Below are 27,093 nucleotides of genomic sequence, written 5' to 3'. Positions count from 1 at the left end.
TTTGCAGCCAAATTGAAAAGCTGTGTGAAACTGTAATGTGCTGCACAGTTGAATACACACCATTCAAATGAGTGAGAGTAAAAGTGTTACATATGTTGTTATTTGTGTTAACATGTTGGACTTGTGAACAATTGGGTGTATATTACGGAGAATTTTAAACTTTATGAACCATCTTTGCTATGTCCTGCCAAGTTGTACTGAATGAAAAATTGATATGTGGTGAGACTGAATGACAAAAAGTTTTAATTGGACATTTTCTTTCATTTTGTCTCAGTTCATGTAAATTCACTCACTAGAATAAGTACATTCAGAAAATTGATTCAATTCACTTTCACATTATTTTATTTGTATAGCACTAAATCACAGCAAGCTGCCTCAAGGCATTTCACACAAGTAAGGTCTAACCTTACCAACCCCCCTGAGCAAGCACACAGGCAGCAGTTGCAAGGAAAAACTCCCTCTGATGATAATGAGGAAGAAACCTCAAGCAGACCAGACTCAGAAGGGTGACCCACTACTTAGGCCGTTCTAACAGTTATAAGGTTTTTACAGATTGTACAAGAATTTCTTAACGAACAGAAGAAAGAGGAAACAGAAAAAACAGAAGAGCAAAACAAAACAAAAAAAAAAACCCAGAGTCCTTAACTGAACAAAAAGCTGTCCATCTTGAGTCTTTAATTCATCAGTGTCCATTTCCAGTTGCAGTTAGTTACCACTGGAACTGGAAAGCCATACTTCCATCTGAAGTATGACTTTCAGTCATTGGTGCAACAAGCAGGGTATCCTGAGGTGCATCCATTGAGGGTGACATCAGTGCCTGGGACAGAGACAAAAAGTGCAGAATCAGTCAGCCAGAAATGCCTGCATCTGCGGTATTAATTCACCAGCAGTAAATCAACAAGGAAGTAGAGAGATAACTAAGATGGTCGCCAGCAGCTAGCCCTGTGCTTCACAAACAGACCCTAAATTTAGATCCAGGATTTAGATTAGAGGTCCAGACCTGTTCTGTTGCTAATAATACGAATTAAAAGGACAGGAAGCAGAATTCCATATTACACTAGTATGCTAAGCATACAAGAGGGAGAACATATCCAGTCTGGATTTAGTCTGGATTTAAATGTCTCTATGGAATCTGACTGTTTTATCTCCGCAGGGAGATCAAGACACATGCTGACATTTTTGTTACCTTAGGGACACACAGTAGTACTGCAGCCTGAGAACGCAGAGCTGGTATGTAGGGTGTTACGAACAGAACCTTAAAATCAGACCTCACAGAGATGGAAGCCAATGAAGGGAGGCCAAAATTCAGTGTAATGTGGTCAAACCTTCTGCTTCTTGTCAAAATTCTGGCAGCAACATTTTGAACCAACTGGAGACCCCTTATGTTGGACTGCGGTAAACCAGAGAAGAGGACATTGCAGTAGTCCAGTCTAGAAAAGACAAATGCATGGATAAGGGTCTCTGCATCAGCCATAGACAGGATGGGACAAATTTTTGCTATGTTTGGGCCCCTTCACACATAGTGCGAAGTTTGGACGAAGTGCACACTTAGTGCGCATGACGCAGGAATTGTGTGCAAACCGTGTAATGTCGTCTCTGTCACCAATGTCTTGTACACCTGTTGCTACAACTATTTGCGCATGCAAGCGCCTGAAAGACAAAGTGTGCGCTATGCGAACCCATCACACCCTCTCACGGCAGGTGTCCAAATTCCAGGTGACATGCACAACCACCTAACACTGCTCACATGGCACTTAGAAAATGTGTGGCCAGTCGCACTCTTGGCACGACAAGAGACTCGACCACTGTCGTACTGCTGTGAAATTTGTCTAAGTTCCCCACAAGTGTGACTTTACAAACACACACACACAGACACATGGGTGTATGCGCTCCACTCATGGAAGGCGTGGCTTCCGACAGAAGCAGCTGTGGTGATCTGTCATTCTGGACATTCCAGCTACACAACACCAACTGTGTTTGGACAGTCATGGACAAAGAACTATCCACTGTGAGGCGCATGTGTCTGATTGCTGTATTTACATGGACATAAATAAAAACATATATCGCTGCGGTGGCGACAAACTGCAGCAAGCGAGCATGTGCACGGAGCAGACATTGACAGCCTCCCAGATTGAAATGGACCATCAGATCAGAACACGCAGTGGGCAATCTGACCGTCACGACACCCACGTGAGCTCTGTTCCACATGACGCAGTGTCTATGCTGTGGCGTGTCGTCCACAAGACACTCCTGTCGGCAGAACACACGCTCGACCCACTGGATGCACCGAGCCAGTAGATGTGGACATGATCAGAGCACACTGCTTCTCATTCATGTCATTTCATGACTGTATGTCTGTGACCTATGGGTCATCACCAGAGGAACAGACGGATCATATTTGTATTGCTCGCTTGATAAATGCCGTGTTTTTATATGGTGTGGGATTTTAATTTTTTTTTTTTTTGTCCTTTTTTTCTCTTTTTTTATTATTTTTTTTATTATTCCACATAAGCGGCGCGATGTGGTTCCACACATACCAGCTGGTTTTCATTTCTTCCACATAAACGGCATCATGTGGTGCACCTGGCACTGTTCCTGCTCGACAGACACCGGCACGTGCACAAACTCTCGCAGCGGGTTCGTGCACATCTGCCTGTCGGCTCGATGTTTCATGCGATTATTTAGAAATGTTTTACGCTGTTTTGCCGTTTTCTTCTAAATGCTGTCCAAACTTTGCACTATGTGTGAAGGGGCCATTACAAAGGTGGAAGAAAGCAGTCCTTGTGTTTTGTCTGATGCGTAGGTCAAAGGGCAACATAGGATCAAAAATCACCCCAGGGTTCCTCATTTTGTCAAAGTGATATATGATGTATGACTCTAAGTAAAGCGTTAGCTGGTCAAACTGATGTCGATGTCTCGCTGGACCAAGGACCATCATTTCAGTGTTTTCTGAATTTAAAACTAAGAAACTGCGAGACATCCAGCTTTTCGCTGAAGCAATGCAATCCTCTTAAGTCTTCATGTGTATGACATTACCAGCAGTTATCAGCATGCACAACTAAGTATCAGCCTAGCAGTGAAAAGTTAATGTCGCAGTATGTGTTAAATAAAGGGAGAAAAGCAAGGGGCCTAAGACAGACTCCTGTGGAACCCCGTATTTTATAGCAACAAGGTTAGAGGTAACATTATTATACAGGATACAGTGACAACAACTGAATAGGCAAGGTATCAACCATGCAAGGACATTCCCAGCAATCCCAAAATGATTCTCCAGCCTATTGAGTAGCATACGATGATCCACCTTATCGAAAGCAGCACTAAGATCTAACACTAATAGAACTGTGGTGGTGTCCGAATCCATTGCAAGCAGGAGATTGTTTACCACTTTAGTAATACCCCCCGTCCCACTAGAGCATGAATTGCATGAATGCTGTACGAACTGACATTCAAATGACATTTGTACAATTTGTGTTGCATTCAAACTGCACTAGAACGTCTCGCACAGCATTCCTACAGCAGCGGCACATTGGTGTGTCACTCGTGCTGGAAAACATATGAATGGCGGTGGAGTCAGTCATACTGCAATTGTACTGCTGTAAGAATGGACAGTCATACGTCAATCAAGCAAGTTGACCTGCAGTCGTACTGCATTTGACCTGTAGCACGAATTGCACGAATGCCGTACAAAGTAACATTTAAACTGCATTTGTGCAAGTTTTTCTGCATACGAGCTGCATTCAAATTCCTCATACAGCATTCATGTGGCACTTAGGGTATTATGCCAAATTGGCAGGCCAGCATGACTGTAGAGAGAAGGCACACTACTGTAGTGCTGGAGTCAAACTGGGGAATATTTGTATGGTGATCGTACTGCTGTGTGACTACTAGCCTGAATGGCATTTGAACTGGCATACAATTGGCATCTGAAATGGCAACCCATCAGCATTCGGAGCAGTCTTATCACATTGGCATGTCCCGATTGTGTCCCCGATGACACGTCAGCGTGTCTCTGTGACGTGTTGCCGTGCACTGTGACCACATGGACAGAGTGTAACACCTATGATGACATGATAATTCAGATGAATCCTCTGACACATGAGGTGCACTGTCAGTGGATGTGTGATTACATGCTCAATCTGGATGATCTACCACAATCACAGGCACTGTGATCTAAGTTATGAAAATGGTTCCTTAAAAATATTTCTGGTTTTCACAGTAAAAAAAAAAAAAAAAAAAACTAACTTTTTTCTTCTTCGAATTTTATGTTTTCGGGTGAATATTGGATCACTGTTTTAATGCAGTATGTCAGAATGAAAGAAAAACCACACAGGTGAGTTTGTGCTGGAAACATGACACCAAACAAGGCCAGGTAAACACTTTTTTAAGGTAAATTATGAAGGTAAAACCAAAAGTAGCCAAAAATGCGCCAAAATAGCTAAGACTCCAGAGGGTTAATCAATGGAAGGCTGGATTGCTGTTTTACAATCTGATATATTTGTTTCCTCTGTGCTTTGTGAAGATCAGCTGGACACTTAACCTCTGACTGAACCCTCCCCCACAGATGACAATGAATAACGCCAATTATGCACAAGAGCTAAGGTTTTGTTGAAGAGAATGGTGTGTTTTTTAGACAAAACCGAAAGAAAATAATCTGAAGGGTCAGACTACATTTTCTCATGTAGGTTATTCAGAGAATAGTTGCATGATATGAGAAGATCTTCTAACCTGCTGGCTTGTTTTGCACCTTTGGCACACAAAGTAGGCTTGTATTTTCATTTAATCCTCCAGCAAGGTTTCCTACAGCATTTGATATGCCTCACCATATATTCTGTCCTTTTGTCTCTTTATACAGAAAGTGTCCCAGTATACTATAATTGTCCAAGCCACTGACATGGAGGGAAACTTGAACTATGGTCTCTCCAACACAGCTACAGCCCTTATCAGCATTACTGACATCAATGACAATCCTCCGGAACTGACGGTCAGGACGGTGAGTAACAAACAAACCCAGAGGCTGGTTGACACGTGATTTTTCTTTCTTTTTTTTTTTTGTCTCATTTAATGACATACAAACATCTGGCTTCAGCCATGTCTTACACATTCCCAATATATCTAAATCATGTTGGAACACCAGCTCATTAACCAGCAATTACTTGGTGGGCAATGATCTGATGTTAATGAAGCCAAAGATGGTGGTGCTTGATGAGTTAATGAGACCAAATACTGGCCTCTCAGGTGAAGTTATAAAACTAATGGGAGTCAAATATCTTAGTCGGCGCAAAATAGATTTTGAATTCCTGCACACCCAAGTCAGGGCCGGTGCAAGCCATTTGGGTGCCCTAAGCACAAATTTGGCTTAGGGCGTTTGTGCTTTGTGGCACTTCCCCCCTCTTCCCACCACCAAAATGAACAATAATTCAGAATTTGTCAGTGCGGTTCTCTTTATTTCCATCATTACTTCTCAATGCTCAGTATTAAATTAACATTGAGTTATTATTTTAATAAGAATTTATTCACGTTTTGAAAACAGCTGCAGATGAATAATTTTGCATTAACAATGCCACCAAACATGACAAGAAATAAATATAAAATTTAAAATAAATAAACACCACCACCATTATTTAAAAAAAAAAAAACTGATTTGTGCAATCACAGTAGACTGAACATTGCACTGAGCTTTGTAAACACAGAACAATGTATTCAAGTATTTAGCCTTGTAAAGAAATTTGCACTTATTAATCTCAACCTCTCAATCTCACCCTCACACATCTGTCCAGAACGTGGTAGAGAGTCCAGCAGGTGCGGTGTTGGCAAGGGAGCAAAGGGGAGACATCAGTGCTTTTTAGTGCTGCGTGTCCACAGCAGGGAGAGGAACAGGTGAAAGTGCTCTCACGGTTAAGAGATGAGCAACTCCAGGCCACCTTGTTGACCCCCAACGGAATACCTGGCCGCGTGGGCAGATACGTAATCTTGTGCGTAATCCAGTGCGTAAAGTCTCCAAAATGAATTCTTATGAAGAAAAGAAAAATGAGGTGGGCTTCATAGATAATTGGCAAAGCTTCTGGGGAAAACCTGGTCTTGTTAGGAGAGACAGGATCCATCCCACTTTGGATGGAGCAGCTCTCATTTCTAGAAATCTGGCCAATTTTCTTAAATCCTCCAAACCGTGACTATCCAGGGTTGGGACCAGGAAGCAGAGTTGTAGTCTTACACACCTCTCTGCAGCTTCTCTCCCCCTGCCATCCCCTCATTACCCCATCCCCGTAGAGACGGCTGCTCCCAGACCACCATTAACCAGCAAAAATCTATTTAAGCATAAAAATTCAAAAAGAAAAAATAATATAGCACCGTCAACTGCACCACAGACTAAAACAGTTAAATGTGGTCTATTAAACATTAGGTCTCTCTCTTCTAAGTCCCTGTTGGTAAATGATATAATAATTGATCAACATATTGATTTATTCTGCCTTACAGAAACCTGGTTACAGCAGGATGAATATGTTAGTTTAAATGAGTCAACACCCCCGAGTCACACTAACTGTCAGAATGCTCGTAGCATGGGCCGGGGAGGAGGATTAGCAGCAATCTTCCATTCCAGCTTATTAATTAATCAAAAACCCAGACAGAGCTTTAATTCATTTGAAAGCTTGACTCTTAGTCTTGTCCATCCAAATTGGAAGTCCCAAAAAACAGTTTTATTTGTTATTATCTATCGTCCACCTGGTAGTTACTGTGAGTTTCTCTGTGAATTTTCAGACCTTTTGTCTGACTTAGTGCTTAGCTCAGATAAGATAATTATAGTGGGCGATTTTAACATCCACACAGATGCTGAGAATGACAGCCTCAACACTGCATTTAATCTATTATTAGACTCTATTGGCTTTGCTCAAAATGTAAATGAGTCCACCCACCACTTTAATCATATCTTAGATCTTGTTCTGACTTATGGTATGGAAATAGAAGACTTAACAGTATTCCCTGAAAACTCCCTTCTGTCTGATCATTTCTTAATAACATTTACATTTACTCTGATGGACTACCCAGCAGTGGGGAATAAGTTTCATTACACTAGAAGTCTTTCAGAAAGTGCTGTAACTAGGTTTAAGGATATGATTCCTTCTTTATGTTCTCTAATGCCATATACCAACACAGTGCAGAGTAGCTACCTAAACTCTGTAAGTGAGATAGAGTATCTCGTCAATAGTTTTACATCCTCATTGAAGACAACTTTGGATGCTGTAGCTCCTCTGAAAAAGAGAGCTTTAAATCAGAAGTGCCTGACTCCGTGGTATAACTCACAAACTCGTAGCTTAAAGCAGATAACCCGTAAGTTGGAGAGGAAATGGCATCTCACTAATTTAGAAGATCTTCACTTAGCCTGGAAAAAGAGTCTGTTGCTCTATAAAAAAAAAGCCCTCCGTAAAGCTAGGACATCTTTCTACTCATCACTAATTGAAGAAAATAAGAACAACCCCAGGTTTCTTTTCAGCACTGTAGCCAGGCTGACAAAGAGTCAGAGCTCTATTGAGCTGAGTATTCCATTAACTTTAACTAGTAATGACTTCATGACTTTCTTTGCTAACAAAATTTTAACTATTAGAGAAAAAATTACTCATAACCATCCCAAAGACGTATCGTTATCTTTGGCTGCTTTCAGTGATGCCGGTATTTGGTTAGACTCTTTCTCTCCGATTGTTCTGTCTGAGTTATTTTCATTAGTTACTTCATCCAAACCATCAACATGTTTATTAGACCCCATTCCTACCAGGCTGCTCAAGGAAGCCCTACCATTAATTAATGCTTCGATCTTAAATATGATCAATCTATCTTTGTTAGTTGGCTATGTACCACAGGCTTTTAAGGTGGCAGTAATTAAACCATTACTTAAAAAGCCATCACTTGACCCAGCTATCTTAGCTAATTATAGGCCAATCTCCAACCTTCCTTTTCTCTCAAAAATTCTTGAAAGGGTAGTTGTAAAACAGCTAACTGATCATCTGCAGAGGGATGGTCTATTTGAAGAGTTTCAGTCAGGTTTTAGAATTCATCATAGTACAGAAACAGCATTAGTGAAGGTTACAAATGATCTTCTTATGGCCTCGGACAGTGGACTCATCTCTGTGCTTGTTCTGTTAGACCTCAGTGCTGCTTTTGATACTGTTGACCATAAAATTTTATTACAGAGATTAGAGCATGCCATAGGTATTAAAGGCACTGCGCTGCGGTGGTTTGAATCATATTTATCTAATAGATTACAATTTGTTCATGTAAATGGGGAATCTTCTTCACAGACTAAAGTTAATTATGGAGTTCCACAAGGTTCTGTGCTAGGACCAATTTTATTCACTTTATACATGCTTCCCTTAGGCAGTATTATTAGACGGTATTGCTTAAATTTTCATTGTTACGCAGATGATACCCAGCTTTATCTATCCATGAAGCCAGAGGACACACACCAATTAGCTAAACTGCAGGATTGTCTTACAGACATAAAGACATGGATGACCTCTAATTTCCTGCTTTTAAACTCAGATAAAACTGAAGTTATTGTACTTGGCCCCACAAATCTTAGAAACATGGTGTCTAACCAGATCCTTACTCTGGATGGCATTACCCTGACCTCTAGTAACACTGTGAGAAATCTTGGAGTCATTTTTGATCAGGATATGTCATTCAAAGCGCATATTAAACAAATATGTAGGACTGCTTTTTTGCATTTACGCAATATCTCTAAAATTAGAAAGGTCTTGTCTCAGAGTGATGCTGAAAAACTAATTCATGCATTTATTTCTTCCAGGCTGGACTATTGTAATTCATTATTATCAGGTTGTCCTAAAAGTTCCCTAAAAAGCCTTCAGTTAATTCAAAATGCTGCAGCTAGCGTACTAACGGGGACTAGAAGGAGAGAGCATATCTCACCCATATTGGCCTCTCTTCATTGGCTTCCTGTTAATTCTAGAATAGAATTTAAAATTCTTCTTCTTACTTATAAGGTTTTGAATAATCAGGTCCCATCTTATCTTAGGGACCTCGTAGTACCATATCACCCCAATAGAGCGCTTCGCTCTCAGACTGCAGGCTTACTTGTAGTTCCTAGGGTTTGTAACAGTAGAATGGGAGGCAGAGCCTTCAGCTTTCAGGCTCCTCTCCTGTGGAACCAGCTCCCAATTCAGATCAGGGAGACAGACACCCTCTCTACTTTTAAGATTAGGCTTAAAACTTTCCTTTTTGCTAAAGCTTATAGTTAGGGCTGGATCGCGTGACCCTGAACCATCCCTTAGTTATGCTGCTATAGACGTAGACTGCTGGGGGGTTCCCATGATGCACTGTTTCTTTCTCTTTTTGCTCTGTATGCACCACTCTGCTTTTAATCATTAGTGATCAATCTCTGCTCCCCTCCACAGCATGTCTTTTTCCTGGTTCTCTCCCTCAGCCCCAACCAGTCCCAGCAGAAGACTGCCCCTCCCTGAGCCTGGTTCTGCTGGAGGTTTCTTCCTGTTAAAAGGGAGTTTTTCCTTCCCACTGTAGCCAAGTGCTTGCTCACAGGGGGTCGTTTTGACCGTTGGGGTTTTACATAATTATTGTATGGCCTTGCCTTACAATATAAAGCACCTTGGGGCAACTGTTTGTTGTGATTTGGCGCTATATAAAAAAAAAATTGATTGAAATTGAATTGATTGAAAAGAACAGGGTTGCGGGTCTGTCCTCACGCAGACAGGAGCAGGAGTCAGATTTAGTCCCCGTGGGTAGGGTCAGGCACTTTTGGAGGTGAGCTCGCTGCACTGGCTGGAGACGGGGTTTCTACGGGCTCTGCGGGTGCAGCGCAAGACAACATGTGGTAAGAAAGGCAAGGATGGAAGGGAGGGAGGGGGGAGGATGATGAGAACAGCTGTGACTGGCCACCCGCGACCCTGTGATGAAATGACAGATGCACTTTATACCTGATTTTCCGGACTTCCCCGCGATCCTCAGCCGCTGGTTATCGCCTGGCTGCTGCACTTCTCCGTGCGCCCTCCCCGACATAATAACAGCCAAAACACAATGACATCACCTCCAAAATGTTTGAAGGGGGAAAAATGCAATCCAATCTTATTTATTTTTTTAAAACGTCAAACGTTTAAGCAGTTTCCCTTAACGCGGGGAAAAACACAAAAGTCGCAGAAAAAAAACACCTTGTGTACTGCCTCAGTCCAGTGAAAAATTGCTTCAGAAATTTGACCAGGTTTTCATCCTAACAGCTCTTCATGCCTCCAGATTTGCTTATGGCGTAGTGGATTTGTTTTTAGTGTGTGTATTTGTTAGAAATATTACCACTGTCAATTAGCTCCTTCAAATCGTCGTCCGTCAGCAAAATGTTTAGCTAAATGCCGTCCCTACTATTATGTGTGGGCGGGGTTCTCAGCGTGCAGTGGAACAAAACATATGGAACCAAATTTGCATGATAAATGGAACCATATTTGCACACTAAATGCAACGTGACACAAATGGGACAAATATTCCATGTTAATTTCCATTTGTGACATGCAAAGCACCAATCAAATGACAAGCATCATCCTTGAGATGTTTCTACAGCTTAATTGGAGTCCACCTGGTGCAAAGTCAGTTGATTGGACATGAGCTGGGACCTTATAGGTAGGCACACACCTGTCTACCTATAAGGTCCCACAGTTGACAGTGTGTGTCAGAGCATAAACCAAGCATGAAGTCAAAGGAATTGTCTGTAGACATCCGAGACAGGATTGTCTTGAGGGAAAAATCTGGGCAAGAGCACATGGAAAAAGGCTGTAACATAAAATCTGTAAAAAGTGAATTGCTGTGAATACTTTCTGGATGCACTGTAACTTGTCACATAGTGATGCAAAGAGGCAGTGACCAAGATTAAATTTGTGATTGTGAGTGAGAATGTTCTGCAGAAAAAAACACTTTTGACTATCTCAACTTTAGTCTTTTCAAAGCAATGTATGATATCTAATCTAGTGACGTCAGACATTCAGTGGCCAAACTGCAGGTAATTTAGTGAGATCTCCATTAATGTGGTTTTGAAATAAACTGCCTAGTCCTCAAAGTCACAAGATAGAGTAAAAACTAGACCGACACCTTCAAAAAGTTGTCTAAAGACCTCCTTCAAGACAAATCGTGGGTCCTACAACAATACTGAGTGACTCCATTAATGCTAATGGCAGAGTGTGTGTGAGAACAGCATATGGAGAGAGAAGATGGTGCAGAGAGAGGCTGAATCAACGTGAGATCTGATCAGTTTGGTGACAGGCAGCATTTTCCTGCTTCTCCATCTGTGTTCTCTCTGCCAGTGGGGAATCTCGTAGCCAGGATCTGTCTGCAGGCATCTGGCCTCGCTCCCTGATACTTCCTCATTGGCCTGTCACAAAGCCATGTTGCAGCTGGCCCACATGTGAACAGCAGGCAGGTTTTGACAAGCTCACAGTTACTGCGGAAAAAAATAAGTCCTTTGCACTCAGACTTTCATGTGCACGCGCACATTTCCCTTTGCATCCTTGCCCCCTTTCTGTAGTGTGTGGCTGCTCGTGGAGCGGAGTTAAATGCTGATTGACAGAGCGAGAGGATTGTAGCTGTTCTTCATGTCAGCACTTGGATTTCTGAGCTCCCAGAGAGAGACAGATGCTGTCTGTAGCAGAGCTCAGAGGCAGAACTGGGAGTGCGTCGCTGTCACACACTGTGATCCCCGACTCCTCGCCGGGGCCGTCGATGGCGTGCGTTCCAGTACAGTTCCAGCCCCACGCTCTGATAAGACTTCCCTGGGTGTCAGGGACAGAGTTCACCAATGATCTTAGAACCGCTCCGTCCCATATTTGTCGTCCCGACTCTGTCACTGCTTCTTCTGCAAGCGGCCGCAGAGTACGCAGTGTTCTCTGCGCGCACAGCACAGCGTGATCACACACACGCTTGTCACAGAGGAAATAGTTGACCATATTTCTGCACGTGTGACTCATTTATGGTAATGAGCACAGCGACGAGAAATTGTTTTTGTCGTGCATCCCTCGCTTACGTACACAAACAGACCCACACTCTCACATCCACGGTGCAGAAATTGTTCTCCAACAGATGGTGTTTCTGCTGCCTTGTCAATCCGAGGTTTTTGTTGTCTGCTTTTCCCCGACAAGCACATAGACCTGAAGCAGTTCAGTAATTATTTGTGCCTGACAGAGGCGCGAAGAATTCATGGGTCTCTATGGGAAGCATTGAGAAAACATAAGCACATTAATTAAGCCAAACAGGAACGTAAAACATATTGCATGTAATTTCTAACAGGGTTTAATGTTTTATTAATTTTAATCACATGGGAGTTAACATTTTATGTTTGTCATTATGTGATAAACAAGACACAACCTTCCACAGTCCATTGAATTACTCTATTTAATCGAAGGTATCACAGCGGCTTAATTTACTCGTTCACCTCACAGGGAGGTTGTTTGGGGGTCGAACTCAAAGTGTGCTGCACGTGACTCATCTGAGGAGCTGAATCACTGATTCACAAAAATGGGCCATGTCCTCTTAGTGGTGAGCAACGGTACTGGAAGTGGGCAGTGCCCCGCTAGTGCCAAGCGGGCCATCAGAAGTCAAAAACGATTAAATAGAAATCTGTTTTGTTAGATAATATCTGTGCTAATTCCTTATGTTAGTTATCAAGTGTTTGCTTTTGTTATCTGTTTAAAAATGTCTGGAACCTGGTTTAAAGTTTCAACAAGAGTTAGGTTTCACTTCCATTATGCATGTGCGACCTTTAAATACAGGGAGGGCTCCCCCTATTTGTGAGAGCCAGTAACATATAGACTAAACCACACCCACTGTAACGCCCACATGGTTTAAAAGTATTACATGACCCATTTTCTAGGTCTTTTACAAAATGGAGTCTGTCTGTAAAGACCAGTGGCGGTCCTAGAGTGATTTACTCCCCGGGTGAAACCCTCTGCGTGTGCCCTTCCCCCGTGCACACTTACATGGCCATCACCCATGAAAACACTAACTTCGTCCAGAACACCCACAATCCCACAAATTAACTCACAACAGCTATTTTCAAGAACAAATTTCTGGTTTTAATGTCTACTGCAATAACAAACACAAAGATAAACAATAATTACTTCAATAAAGTTTTTGAACATAAAAAAACAAAAGACACAGTGACTTCACATTACAACTATGTACAGTACAGGTATTTAAGAAAGCACAACTGCACTACAGCACCACCCGATGGTCAAAATATTGCACGTCATTCAGTTTTACCAACAGAGTGCACTTTGCATTATCATAGAGTACCATTCACCATAATGAACAAGACTTAAACCTCCATTAAAGTTGCAACATATAAATAACAAAAGAAGTTAATCTGTATATTACAGAATACCATGAAGTGACAAAAAATGTGCAAAAAAAACCTATACATTAAAGTGGCAAAAATGGTAAAGTGCAATCATGTATCATAAATAAATGAACTAACGACAGAGGTAAATTCTATACCCATTACTGTACACATAAGAAGAAATAACAAACACTATTGTGTATCATTAGTAACAGGAAGCAACAAGTGAAGAAGTTAACACTCTTTAAAGGCAAAAATGGCAAACCACAATAATTTGTCATAAATAACAAGAAGTGCAAAAGAAGTAAGAGGAAAACAGTCTATATACAAAAGTTTGCAGGAGGGCATCATAATTGTTTGCCCCAGTGCTCACTGTCCGTGATGTGAAATTCCATCGAGTAGGAGCATTTCTGGGCAACCTTGAGCAACCTGCAGACTCAAGAAAAGACATCTGTTGTGAAAGTGTAGTGACACGGACCCACAACAGGGGGCGGTAATGAACAGACAATGGATAAAGCCAAAAGTAACAATTTAATGTTGTGAATTGCACAACGGAATACAGACAATTGCAGTTGAGTCAATCATACACAAGGTGACGTGTGGGCAGGCTCGAGGATAGAAGACGTCTGTCCAGAGAAGAGCCGGACCCCACACGGCCTCCACTGCCAACGGATCTGAAGAACACCGGAGCCGCCAAGTCCTGGGTCCCAGGAGCCCACTGTCTCCAGCTGTCAGACCTGGTACTGCTGGCAGAAAAAGAAATAGTTAATGGTTGGTGCGTGGATACACACCCAGTAATCTCTCCGTACTCAGTTCCTCCGGGAGGGAGAACGTCCACCTCCAGAAACAGAATCACCCGTGCAGCTCCTGTCAGTCACTTCCCTGGAAGGAGTGAGAGGCGAAGACGTCTCACTCACACTATCCGCCAATCCAATTTCAGACTGTAGCCACAGGAAACGGCGGTGGAGTTGCAGTCCGGCCTTTGTAGTGATGGTGATGAGTGACAGCTGGTGCTGATAAGTGACAGCTGTCACTCCAGCGGCTCCGACGCCCTCTCGTGCTTGGAGCCCACACTCCAAGCAGGGCGCCATCTGGTGGTGGTGGGCCAGCAGTACCTCCTCTTCAGCGGCCCACACAACAACATCCTCTTTGTGGATTTTGAGAAAAATGTGGCAAACCCAGAGAGTGATGCAAAAAATATTCTGCACTCAGATAAGCATTTAGCCCCCTGAGACAGAACCAGATTCAGTCTGTGTGCATAGCAATGCACAAACATTGCACTGGGGGCTGTTGCTTTAACTTTGGCCTGCAAACCATTGAGAGCTGAAGCCATGACAGCAGCCATGGCTTCTTCGTAAGGAAGACTATCAAATGGCTTCGCCAAAATCCGGTCCACAACATTCAAATTGTCTGCCATTATGTGCAGCTTGCTACCTAGCTAGCTCACTAGCTGGAACTGGCGCGAGGCTAGTGTGAAGTGTGTCCACCTGTGAGTGCTTTGTGACGGTGAAGGAGCTCAGCAGCACCCGCTGCTCAGTAGGGACAGAAACTGCGATAGAAGTCAGAAAGAGTGATAGAAGTCAGTCTGCAAACACAAGCAGCTACAAAAAAACCCACCAGAAATAGAAGCTCGATTTGTCGCTAGTCGTTTTTAACAAAGAAAATGCCGCTAAGAGGATTAGGAAAGTCTCCGGTTCAACTCAGAACAGAATGAAAATTAAAAAATGCTCCCACGAATGTTTACACCAAAAGATCGCTGATTCGCTCATTTCGCTGTAAATCAAAAGGGGATTCAGCCTCAGACAGATCATCCAATCATCATGCAGAAGCTGAGCATCCGGGCCAGCCGAGGCCAGCCCACTGCCCCATAGACCCCCAGACACGCTGAGCGTCCGATGGGCGGGACAAAGCCCAGCATTTATCCAATGACTCGTCTCATTTCGCTGCAGTCTTTGCTTCGCTATTGAACTCTGTGGACGCTCAGCGTCCACACTGTTTAAAGCACTGTGAAGCTGCGGGAATACGTAAATCAATACATACCTTTTTCCTTTGCTCGTTTCTCCTTTTCTTCTTTCTTTTTCTTTCGAAATTGGGCACCTGATGGCTTTGATCGTTTCCTATCCATGATTATGTCTTACTCCGTTTCGACCACCTCCTCGTCCAAACATTGAATGCTTCCCCCCTCCCCCTGCACAAACTCTGCACTGTGCAGCGTTGCTCACCTAACGCGAGAGGTGAGATGGGGGGCGCTCTGCCGTAACGTGACCACGAACTCCCCCGTCAGGACAACCCCACCCCAGTTTATTTATTTATTTTTTTTGGACAGGTTTTTTTTTTTTTTTTTTTGTCCTTTTTTTTTTTCCCCGCACGCTCGTGCCGCCCCCCTCGCGATGCCGCCCCGGGCGGCTGCCCGCCTCCAGGACCACCCCTGGTAAAGACCCAGGCCTGATTTTCAACATGACCTTCAATAAATTCAAAATGAGGAATATATCGATGTGGTTCTTTGTAAGGGGCAGTAAATTACATAAAGAACCGGGAGAAATTACAGTTTATCAGCTTCATGTTGGTGTGGGACACAGAATTCTTTTCAGACAACAGCACTGATCAAATCTAGGCTTCAGTCTCCCATGTGCCTTCTAGCAAACTGCAACTGAAATTCCATCTTCTAATTTTTAAGAAGGTCCTGCTGTTTGACATTTCACCATAAAACCGTGACCGTTGATGCAACAGACAAAAAGTTGTGCTGCGTGCAGTTTCTCCAGTCACATCCACAGATGTATACATCATGCAGACACCATGGTGTCTTATTTGGTGAGTCCGATTTAATTTATACGACACTGGTAAATAAAAAATCGGCTTGATCAGGCATTTCTGCTCAAGGAGTTTTGATTCTGTTTGGTCCAGACAGTGTTACTGCTGCATCGCTTCCTAATTTCCAAACTGTGGGTTAGGCTGAGGCTCACAGGATGTGTGTGCATTAAACGTATTTCAAACAAATTAGTGGCATCAAAAGGAATTTGCATTAACACATTATTAACGCGTTAACTTTGGCAGCTATATATGTATGTACAGTGAGGCAAATAAGTATTTGATCCACTGTCGATTTTCCAACTTTTCTCACCTACAAAGAATGGAGAGGTCTGTAATTTTTATCATAGGGACACTTCAACTGTGAGAATCTAAAAAAAAAAAAATAAAAAAAAAAATAAAAAAATCTGAAAATCACATTGTATGATTTTTAAATAATTAATGTATTATTATTTATTTATTAATAATAAATTTGCATTAATTTACAACAATTATTTTTCTCACTGTATATGTGTGTGCGTGTGTGTCTTGTGTTGATCAAAATTGGAATTAAAGTTTAAGTGGGCCTCAGAAAAGTTTCAGATTTGGTGGGCCTTGGCATTTCTTAGGTTTGAGATTGGCTGCTCTAATTAAAGGCATTTGGCTGACTGACTAGATACATTCTCGACACGTTGCTCATTCCCATTCCAACAGATGGAATTTTTCTTCAAAAACAAAAAATAAAGCAAAGCAGAGTTCAGTAGCAAAAGCAGCTTGTTATGACTGTAGAACATGAAAAATGAGGGTGAGGGCTGACATCTGTTGCCACGAGCTGAAGCTTTATTACACCGTAGTGGTGACATAACAGCCGTCTTAAGTGGAATGATGTCAGAAGGGTCTATTTTGGAACATTTACTCCTACGTCAAGCTGTCATTACCATTTGGTGTTGTTTTCAACACCCCACAAAGGAAAGGAAGAGCTCATTTTTACATGCTCGAATGTGGCTCTGCAGCCTGAAGTGGAACATCCTGTAGATTTGTATTCAAGTGCTGTGAAAAGTGATGCAGGTGTTTTTTCTTTCTCTGTATCTTTTCTGTGATAAGGTCAAGTTCTTCACAGTTATGCCCAACATTTTTGGAGCCAGGTGCAATCTCTTCCTAATTTTGTCTGGCCTTGGGACTGGGAAAAATGTGGGGTTTTGTGTCTTGCTCAAAGATACTTCTACACAATTATCAGATCAGTTAGGAATCTAACTACTGACCATCTGGGTAACTGACAATCTGCTGATTGATGCAGGTGTATTTTCCAACAGCTTTTGAATCCAAATCTAGGAATCTGTGTCGATTCCTTACTGAGGCTTTTTTTATGACGTAACCTCACCGCATCCGTTTGGAACTAGAATCTATTCATTCTGATACTTACCTTAATGTGGTGAGGTCTCATGGTTAAGCAGTGGGCTTGAGACCAGAGAATCCTTGATTAAAACCCCCTCCAGACCGGAAAATCACTCAGGGCCCTTTGGTGAGGTTCTTAATCCCCCAAATGATCCTGGTGTGTAATTGAATGACTTGCATGGTAGCACCCTGACATCGGCGTGTGTGAACAGGTGAATGTGAGACATCATTGTAAAGTGGTTTGAGCTTCTGATTCAGATGGAAGAGCGTTACATAAATGCTGTCCGTATTCTGGGCCAAAGTAAACATGCAGTCAAATTGTGATGTGGACCAAACAAGCAGAACATGGTCCACATGAAAGAGTAAGAGTCGGTCTGGAACCAAGGTGACCATGGTACTTTTTAATTTGTGTTAAGAATGCGAACAATGGGTACTGATAGGCCAAATATCCAACCCAAAGGTGAGTTACGCTGGAAGAAAATTAGGCAGTGTAGTTTGTTTTGCTATGAAAAGACACTGCCAAATGACTCGTGGGTGGAGCCTAACGGCCTAATACGCCTCATGGAAATTTGGTTAAATGATGATAACTTGTCAAATGTCAGGAACACATATGCCAGTTTATTAGCATTTTGGTGTAGTTGTTTATACAGTGTAGTCTTTCAAATCTGAAAGAAAATTTGATATCAGTGTGTGCATAACGGTGTTTTATTAATCAACATACACAGCAATGCTGGCATAAAATTAATAATTTTTGTTTAGATCTATAACCCCACTTCTAATGAAGTTGGGACGTGTGTAAAATGTAAATAAAAACAGAATACAATGATTTACAAATCCTCTTCAACCTATATTAAAATGAATACACCACAAAGACAAGATATTTAATGTTCAAACTGATAAACTTTATTGTTTTTGTTCAAATATTTGCTCATTTTGAAATGGATGCCTACAACACGTTTCAAAAAAGCTGGGACAGTGATATGTTTTCCACTGTGTTACATCATCTTTCTAACAACACGCAATAAGTGTTTTTGAACTGAGGACACTAATTATTGAAGCGTTGTAGGTGGAATTCTTTCCCATTTTTGCTTGATGTACGACTTCAGTTGTTCAACAGTCTGGGGTCTCTGTTGTCGTATTTTGTGCTTCATAATGCATCACACATTTTCAATGGGCGGCATGTCTAGACTGCAGGCAGGCCAGTCTAGTACTTGCACTCTTTTACTACAAAGCCACACTGTTGTAACAAGTGCAGAATGTGACTTGTCATTGTCTTGCTGAAATAATCAGGGACGTCCCTGAAAAAGACATTGCTTGGATGGCAGCATGTGGTTGCTCCAAAACCTGGAAGTACCTTTCAGAATTAATGGTGCCATCACAGATGTGTAAGTTGCCCATGCCATGGGCACTAACATATCCCCATACCATCACAGATGCTGGCTTTTGAACTTTGCACTGGTAACAATCTGGATGGTCTTTTCCCTCTTTTGCCCGGAGGATACAACGTCCATGATTTCCAAAACAATTTGAAATGTGGACTCATCAGCCCACAGCGCACTTTTCCACTTTGCGTGTGTCTATTTCAAATGAGCTCGGGCCCAGAGAAGGCGGCGACGTTTCTGGATGTTGTTGATGTATGGCTTCCACTTTGCATGGTAGAGTTTTAACTTGCATTTGTAGATGTAGCGACAAACTGTGTTAACTGACAATGGTTTTCTGAAGTGTTACTGAGCCCATGCGGTAAGATCCTTTACACAATGATGTTGGTTTTTAATGCAGTGCCACCTGAGGGATCAAAGGTCACAGGCATTCAGTGTTGTTTTTCGGCCTTGCCGCTTACATGTAGAGAGTTCTCCAGATTCTCTGAATCTTCTGATTATATTATGGACTGTAGATGATGGAATCACTAAATTCCTTGCAATTGAACGTTATGAAACATTGTTCTTAAACTGTTGGACTATTTTTTTTTCAGTCAGTTGTTCACAAAGTGGTGATCCTCGCCCCATCGTTGCTTGTGAATGGCTGAGACTTTTGGGGATGTTCCTTTTATACCCAATCATGACACTCACCATGTCAAATTAGGTGTTCTTTGAGCATTCATCAACTTTCCCAGTCTTTTGTTGCCCCATCCCACCTTTTTGAAATGTGTTACAGGCATCCATTTCAAAATGAGCAAATATTTGCACAAAAACAATAAAGTTTATCAGTTTGAACATTAAATATTTTGTCTTTGTGGTGTATTCAACTGAATATATACTCAACAAAAATATAAACGCAACACTTTTGGTTTTGCTCCCATTTTGTATGAGATGAACTCAAAGATCTAAAACTTTTTCCACATACACAATATCACCATTTCCCTCAAATATTGTTCACAAACCAGTCTAAATCTGTGATAGTGAGCACTTCTCCTTTGCTGAGATCATCCATCCCACCTCACAGGTGTGCCATATCAAGATGCTGATTAGACACCATGATTAGTGCACAGGTGTGCCTTAGACTGCCCACAATAAAAGGTCACTCTGAAAGGTGCAGTTTTATCACACAGCACAATGCCTCAGATGTTGCAAGATTTGAGGGAGCGTGCAGTTGGTATGCTGACAGCAGGAATGTCAACCAGAGCTGTTGCTTGTGTATTGAATGTTCATTTCTCTGCCATAAGCCGTCTCCAAAGGCGTTTCAGAGAATTTGGCAGTACATCCAACCAGCCTTACAACCGCAGACCACGTGTAACCACACCAGCCCAGGACCTCCACATCCAGCATGTTCACCTCCAAGATCGTCTGAGACCAGCCACTCGGACAGCTGCTGAAACAATCTGTTTGCATAACCAAAGAATTTCTGCACAAACTGTCAGAAACCGTCTCAGGGAAGCTCATCTGCATGCTCGTCGTCCTCATCGGGGTCTCGACCTGACTCCAGTTCGTCGTCGTAACCGACTTGAGTGGGCAAATGCTCACATTCACTGGCATTTGGCACGTTGGAGAGGTGTTCTCTTCACGGATGAATCCCGGTTCACACTGTACAGGGCAGATGGCAGACAGCGTGTGTGGTGTCGTGTTGGTGAGCGGTTTTCTGATGTCAATGTTGTGGATCGAGTGGCCCATGGTGGCGGTGGGGTTATGGTATGGGCAGGCGTCTGTTATGGACGAAGAACACAGTGGACCAACATTTCACAGGCCAAAATTGACAACCTGATCAACTCTATGCGAAGATGTGTTGCACTGCATGAGGCAAATGGTGGTCACACCAGATACTGACTGGTATCCCCCCTCCAACAAAAAAAAACTGCACCTTTCAGAGTGGCCTTTTATTGTGGGCAGTCTAAGGCACACCTGTGCACTAATCATGGTGTCTAATCAGCATCTTGATATGGCACACCTGTGAGGTGGGATGGATTATCTCAGCAAAGGAGAAGTGCTCACTATCACAGATTTAGACTTGTTTGTGAACAATATTTGAGGGAAATGGTGATATTGTGTATGCGGAAAAAGTTTTAGATCTTTGAGTTCATCTCATACAAAATGGGAGCAAAACCAAAAGTGTTGCATTTATATTTTTGTTGAGTAGGTTGAAGAGGATTTGCAAAACATTGTATTCTGTTTTTATTTACATTTTACACCATGTCCCAACTTCACTGGAATTGGGGTTGTATACATTTAAGTCCTCTCCTCCCTGTACCTCTTAAAAAAGTATTTGTTTATATCTGTTTTAAACTGGATGATGTTTGAACATTGTTTAGTTCCTTATTCAGATCATTCAAAAGTTTTACTCCAATGCTTGATATTGTAAATCTTTTCATTGTGGTTCAAATATTGCAAGTCTTAAAAATGATAAAGTTTATCAGTTTGAACATTAAATATCTTGTCTTTGTATAGGTTGAAGAGGATTTGCAAATCATTGTATTCTGTTTTTATTTACATTTTACACAACACCCCAACTTCATTGGAATTGGGCTTGTAGGACAAATAGAAACTCAGTCACTGTGATTCTTTACTCAACTTCCCATGTGCTGCAATCACTGATTCTACTAAAAAAAATGAGTTTTCATTTTTAAGAGTGATACTTTCAAAGAAAGTGATAAAGTATTAGTACTGAGAGTATCAGACACTAATGTGCCAAAGTGTGGGGAATTTGGGACATATCTGTTTTGTTTGTTTGTTTGTTTTTTGTATTTCTGCAAACTATGAACATTCTGAATAATTTTCCACTGTATGTAACCTGGTTTGTCCTCATTTGTATGGAAATCCATTTATAAAAAAATATTGCTTGACCATAACAATAAGGATGAATACCACTTGCATTGCTAGGCAGTGTCAGCTAAGACATTTTTTCCATCTGGTGCATTTCTCTGTGCATGACCCAGTTTAAGTGCCTCAGTGTTAAGGACCGCAGTGGCTGGAGAAGGCCAAAGGAATGCCCTTATTTCATATAGCTGTGGCAAATATGGTTACTTTCGAGAAGTGGGGATAAACTAATTGTCTCCCTCGGTGCATCGAGGACTTAAGGCACTTCCATGGATTTGTGGATGCAGCAATGTGCAGCACCAGCATATACTCCCAGACTTGACTTGACATAACCAGTAACAAAATCAATAGATACATGAGACCATGGACAAGTTAGTATAGGCAAAGGAAGCAGAGTGCCCACTGGTGGGCGGTTCGAGGATTTGTGCATCGCACATACTTGAAAGGCATTAACAAATTCTGCTACATCCTGTGAAAGACACAGCCATCAGAAATGCTGTTGGACAATAAAGATGTTTTTCTTAAAGCCAGGGTGACACGCGAAGTGACTATTATGACACCAATTAATTACTTCACCCCGAAGAGGGACGGGTACAAATAATTTATTCTTTGAAAACTCAGAAGGAATGGATGTATCTCCTAATGCAGAACAAATGTGGGACTCTATTTCCCATGTTATAGCTGACACGAAACAGGAAGCAAAATTATACCGGTATCAGTGGGTATGTCCACAGCATCCCCTTGTCGCAGCAACACATCTGGCTTTCCATTCTTTGGACCAATATTCTTTGAATCGATAGGACAACACAAAGTTGAAACAACTGAAAAAGATCACCCATCTGGCTTGTCTGGCATTGAGCCATTTTGCTGACCGGAGATACTCCAAATTTTTATGATCTGTGGCGCCACTCTTCCAAGCTCACTTTGGCTGCCAGCAGTTTGCGGTCCCAGATGCAATAATTGCATTCAGCAGCAGTAAATGTCCAAGAAAAGAATGCACAGGGGTGCAACCTGTTATCTGAGGGACTCATCTGGGACAAGATCACTCTGACGCCCAGTCGCCCACATCAGACACATCAACAAGGGTAGCGATTCTTAACTGTGACGTCATTTAAGCTGCGATAATAAATACAAGGGTGGAGAGTCTTGTCTTTTTCTCCTCAAAGAAGAAACGCACCCTGCGGGCTGCAAGGTTGGACGAACTAAACCCGCTGAGAGTGATTCCTGGATATGCTCATTCGTGGCGGCACGTTCAGGTGCAGACAGAGAAAACAATCTTCCCCAGGGGGGTCGCTCTCGGGAGGAACTTGATGGCACAATCATACTCTCGTGTGGTGGTAAAGATTTAGCTTTGGATTTGCCGTATATCGTAAGATCATGGTAGCACACAGGAACCCCAGTGATATCTGGGTTTGACCTCAGCAGGGATGGTTCAGGTTTAATGAAACAGTTTTTAACACAGGCTGGATCCCAAAAATTAATTTGTCCTTTAGTCCAATCAAAATTAGGCCTGTGGCGTTGTAACCAGGGATGCCCTAAAATAGCTTGGTGAGTCATACTGTCAAAAATATGAAGAGAGGTAGCACAGAGAAAGCCCAAGCAAGAAAGAGACCAGCAAGATAACAAACACCTACAAAAAACAATCACATAAAATAACTAAAATCAAACACAAGCAAACCCAAATCCTGACACACTGTGATTTATGCACAGGTTTTTCATGCTGACAAATTTGTCACAATGACATAAAACCAAGAAAACCACAGATATTCTGACCAATATGGGGCCCGTGTCTATAACCCCACATCAGAAAAAAAAAAAAAAAAATCATTGTATGGGGCCATTATTGTAGCAAGAGTTTTTGCAAATGTGTATTTCGATCAACAAATGTGTAACCAGATCCACAAATGTGGAAAAAGAATCTGTGCATGTGTAACCTTTTACCTGTGTGGAGACTTACCACCAGATGTGCAAGCACCAATGATATCAGTTTTACTGTTTTTCTACTGTTTTCAGCCTGGTAGGGCCCTCGAAGACCATCTTTGTGGGTGTGTTTTTTTTTTCCTGTGTTTCGGGAACCAGGAACATGGATGGATCTTCTTGCATCTTTTAATTTTAAGTAAACACAACAATAAAAATGGTAATAATAAGAAAATATTAACATAAATAGTACTGTATCCTACGGAAGAGCATTGTTTTCACTGGATAAAAAAAATCCCATTCTCGTAATTACGAGAGTTGGAAGTTTGGAGGAGGGTGAGAAGAGGGCTAAGGTTAGGCGATGATAGCACACTGTGATTGGACACAATGTGGATTTTCCCCTCAGGTGTTCCTGGATGAATGAAATTCCTCCAGGGAAGAGCACGGGGCCCTCAGACTGAAAAGCACATGGCCAGGAGGTCTTCCGGAATCAGTAACTTCAAAATGAATCACTGTTTCAAATGACATCTCCTTCCAAACACTGTAATGCAGACAACAAACTGCAACAGACCAAAACCATTTTTCCGCCAAATGAAACGTCCTCCGTTTTTTCTGAATTACATTGATCTTGATGTACAGCTGGCTGCAAGAGACCGTCAACATTTTCTTATTTTTACCATCATCATCAACATCCTACGTGCCCTCAGCTCCATGTTGATTCAGTTTGGCTTTACATACCATACCATCATTCCTCTTTGTCTGTCTTCTCTGGCTCTTCCTCATCCTCTGTTCATTGCTCCATCTGCCTGTAACTATTAAAAGTCTCATCTTCACATATACACTTGAGTATGTGTTCTGCATTTGGGTTCAGGTCTCCATTACTGACACCAGATTAATGAACAACTTACTGTGTTACATAATTGCTACCATGCCGCTACAATTCCCAAAGAGAAAAAAAAAATGTTTTTGCATGATGTATGGAATTTAATAGATGACAGTTTATTTGTTGTTGTTTGGATGATATTGGCACTATGTGGACAAGGGATGCTGTGAGGGGTTTACAATCAAAAAGGATTGCTATCTGTGGATGATTTGTCTCGAACCACAGGGCTTAGTAACCCAATTTTGGACACAGATGGTTAATCTTCAGACTCTGAGGAAGACTGTTGATTGACATCATCTCTAACAACAATAATCTGGACTCAAATTAGACACTAGATGTAATTTTTCCAAATGTCAGACCTTTATTATGGGTTTAGCTGCAACATAGATACCATCCACAGGAAAAAAGAGTAAACAAGTTTATTAAGTCAGAACTTCAGTTAAACCCCCTGTCCACATGCATCCTGTCAGGTTGGCATTGGCTTTCTGATACAATAAAATTGCAAAATGTTAAACTCATGGGGTAATCACCAACCCCGCCGCAATCCATCTGCAAGAATACATGGTCATCCTGGAGTGCATCGCCCATCATCTGGAGTGTCGGGATCATCGGGATAATCAGGAACATAATTTTGGACAGTTCAAATGTTTGATACTGATAGAAATCATTGGTAATCTGACCAGGTCACCAGCAAAACAGGCTGTCTGCAACATCCCGGAACCCCCACTGCAAGATCACAGCATTAGATTTGTACCAAACACTGATGCAGATCTGTACCAATCTGTTATCCTAAGGCTCACCGCGGCAGCATAGCAGGCAGACGCCAACATATTCCGTCTCCTGAATAGGTGTCACCAGTGGCAAGGTCCCTGCCAGCTTCTTTGTGAGTTCTTTTTGTGAGTTCAGATGCCGTTTGCTTCCTGATTTCCATCTGGAGGCCACCCGGAAGCTGACAGGAACATGTATGCACTCGGTGTAAGAAGCTAGGGAATCAACATGAAACCGATGTTCGTTGAAGGTCAGCTCCCACCATACATATTGGATCCTAGAGAATAGTTATTGGAATCATACTTGGACCCCGTGCCTGTCTGCGCAACATTTCATTCACAGATGCTGTATGTCCCTGTGCTATTGCCTTCAGCTTCCTATCTGTTTCAAAGTCATAACAGCCATCCTCCCAATCTGCCCCCACATCAGTTTTCATGCTAGTGTCCACGTCAGCCTCTTTGCCTGTCATCCCAGTGAGATATGTCGTTGTTGTGTTCTGCCCTTATCTCACTTCAGTCTGCTGTCACAATGCTCCAGTCTGCCTTCCCTTTAGTCGTCATGTCATTCCAGTCTCCCCTTTACATTGTACAAAAGCTGTGTACCTTCATTGTCGGATTCCACACGTGTACAATCCATGCACCCTCGGGGTCCATCTGTGCCCACTCATAGTCCATCTGGACAGTCAAAATCATCTGTTAATGCTTAGAGTCCATCTTTGCATCTGTAGAGTCCATTCTTGAATCTCCAGTGGTACCACACAGCGAACCATTCAAGTTCAAATTCAATTCTAGTTCTGAAAACCATACCATGTTTGGTCCTCCCTCCCAATCTCCTGAATGGTCTGTTCCATTTCTGCCTCTAAGCTGGCCTCCTGAATTCTCTATCCTCATCTAGACTCCCAGCAACCTTCCACTTATCAGTACCTTGCTGCAGCCCTCTAAATGTCTCCTGCCTGCTGCAGGATCCCAGTCTATATTCCAGATATCTCAGCTCTGTTGCAGCCATACACTTCCCTGCTTCTTCTAGACCCCTCGTCCCTCACCTTGTGGTTTTGCCTCCTTTGTCTGTCTTTTCCTCTCCTTTGTCTTACCTTCCAGGCCCTTCTGTTATTCCTGCTCAGTCTTCTTGCTGTGGTCTGTCCTTTCTTTTCCCTTTTTAGTGTTTTGAAGTGCCCAGCGACATCCCTTTGGGTGTGTGTGGGGGTGGGGGTGGGGGGTGGTGGGGGGGTGGTACTCTCACATTTCTGCCTGTGCCTTCGGGTTATTTATTTTTTCTTGTCGTTTTCATTTGCTGTGTCTCCTGTGCTATCTCTCCATATGCATATGACTCTTTCTCTTCTCTTTTACGGTCTCTGGATCTGCACACCTGTTCTCATCCTCTGACCACATGTGACTCACTCCCTCAATTCTTCAGCAGTATATGAACCCTGATTTCTTATCAGTCTGTTTCCTTGCTGCTGTGCTTGATGTTTCTGCTTTATTCATCTGCCTGCAGTCCTCTAATTTGATTCCAGCTTAATCCTCTGTATGCAGTCCATTCATGGTTGTCTTCAGTCAGCTGTTCATTCATTGTACGTGCCCTCAGCTCCACCTTGTTTCAGTGTGCTGTCACACACCACACACATCTCCCCTCTTTGTCTGTCTTCCCTGTGTGTTCCTCTTCCTCTCTGCTGTGTCTGCAACTATGAAATGTCTCACCTTCTCATTTATACTGTGCTTTCCATGTGGTGTCAGTTCTCTATTCAACATGACTGTGATTTT

General features: G+C 42.3%; 1 protein-coding gene across 2 annotated transcripts in view; it reads left to right on the top strand.

Moving 5' to 3' along the window:
• The window catches only part of cdh4 (cadherin 4, type 1, R-cadherin (retinal)), a 1,030,104-nt gene that overhangs the window by 899,920 nt on the left and 103,091 nt on the right, over positions 1-27,093 (top strand). For both annotated transcript variants that reach the window (XM_034167231.1, XM_034167233.1), the window contains exon 9: positions 4,853-4,990. In XM_034167231.1, the coding sequence (XP_034023122.1) occupies positions 4,853-4,990 (138 nt within the window). The remainder of the gene's footprint in view (positions 1-4,852; positions 4,991-27,093) is intronic.

Source organism: Thalassophryne amazonica, chromosome 3 (genome assembly GCF_902500255.1).
Source record: "Thalassophryne amazonica chromosome 3, fThaAma1.1, whole genome shotgun sequence".
Lineage (NCBI taxonomy): Eukaryota > Metazoa > Chordata > Actinopteri > Batrachoidiformes > Batrachoididae > Thalassophryne > Thalassophryne amazonica.
This window is presented reverse-complemented; position numbering and strand designations above follow the sequence as displayed.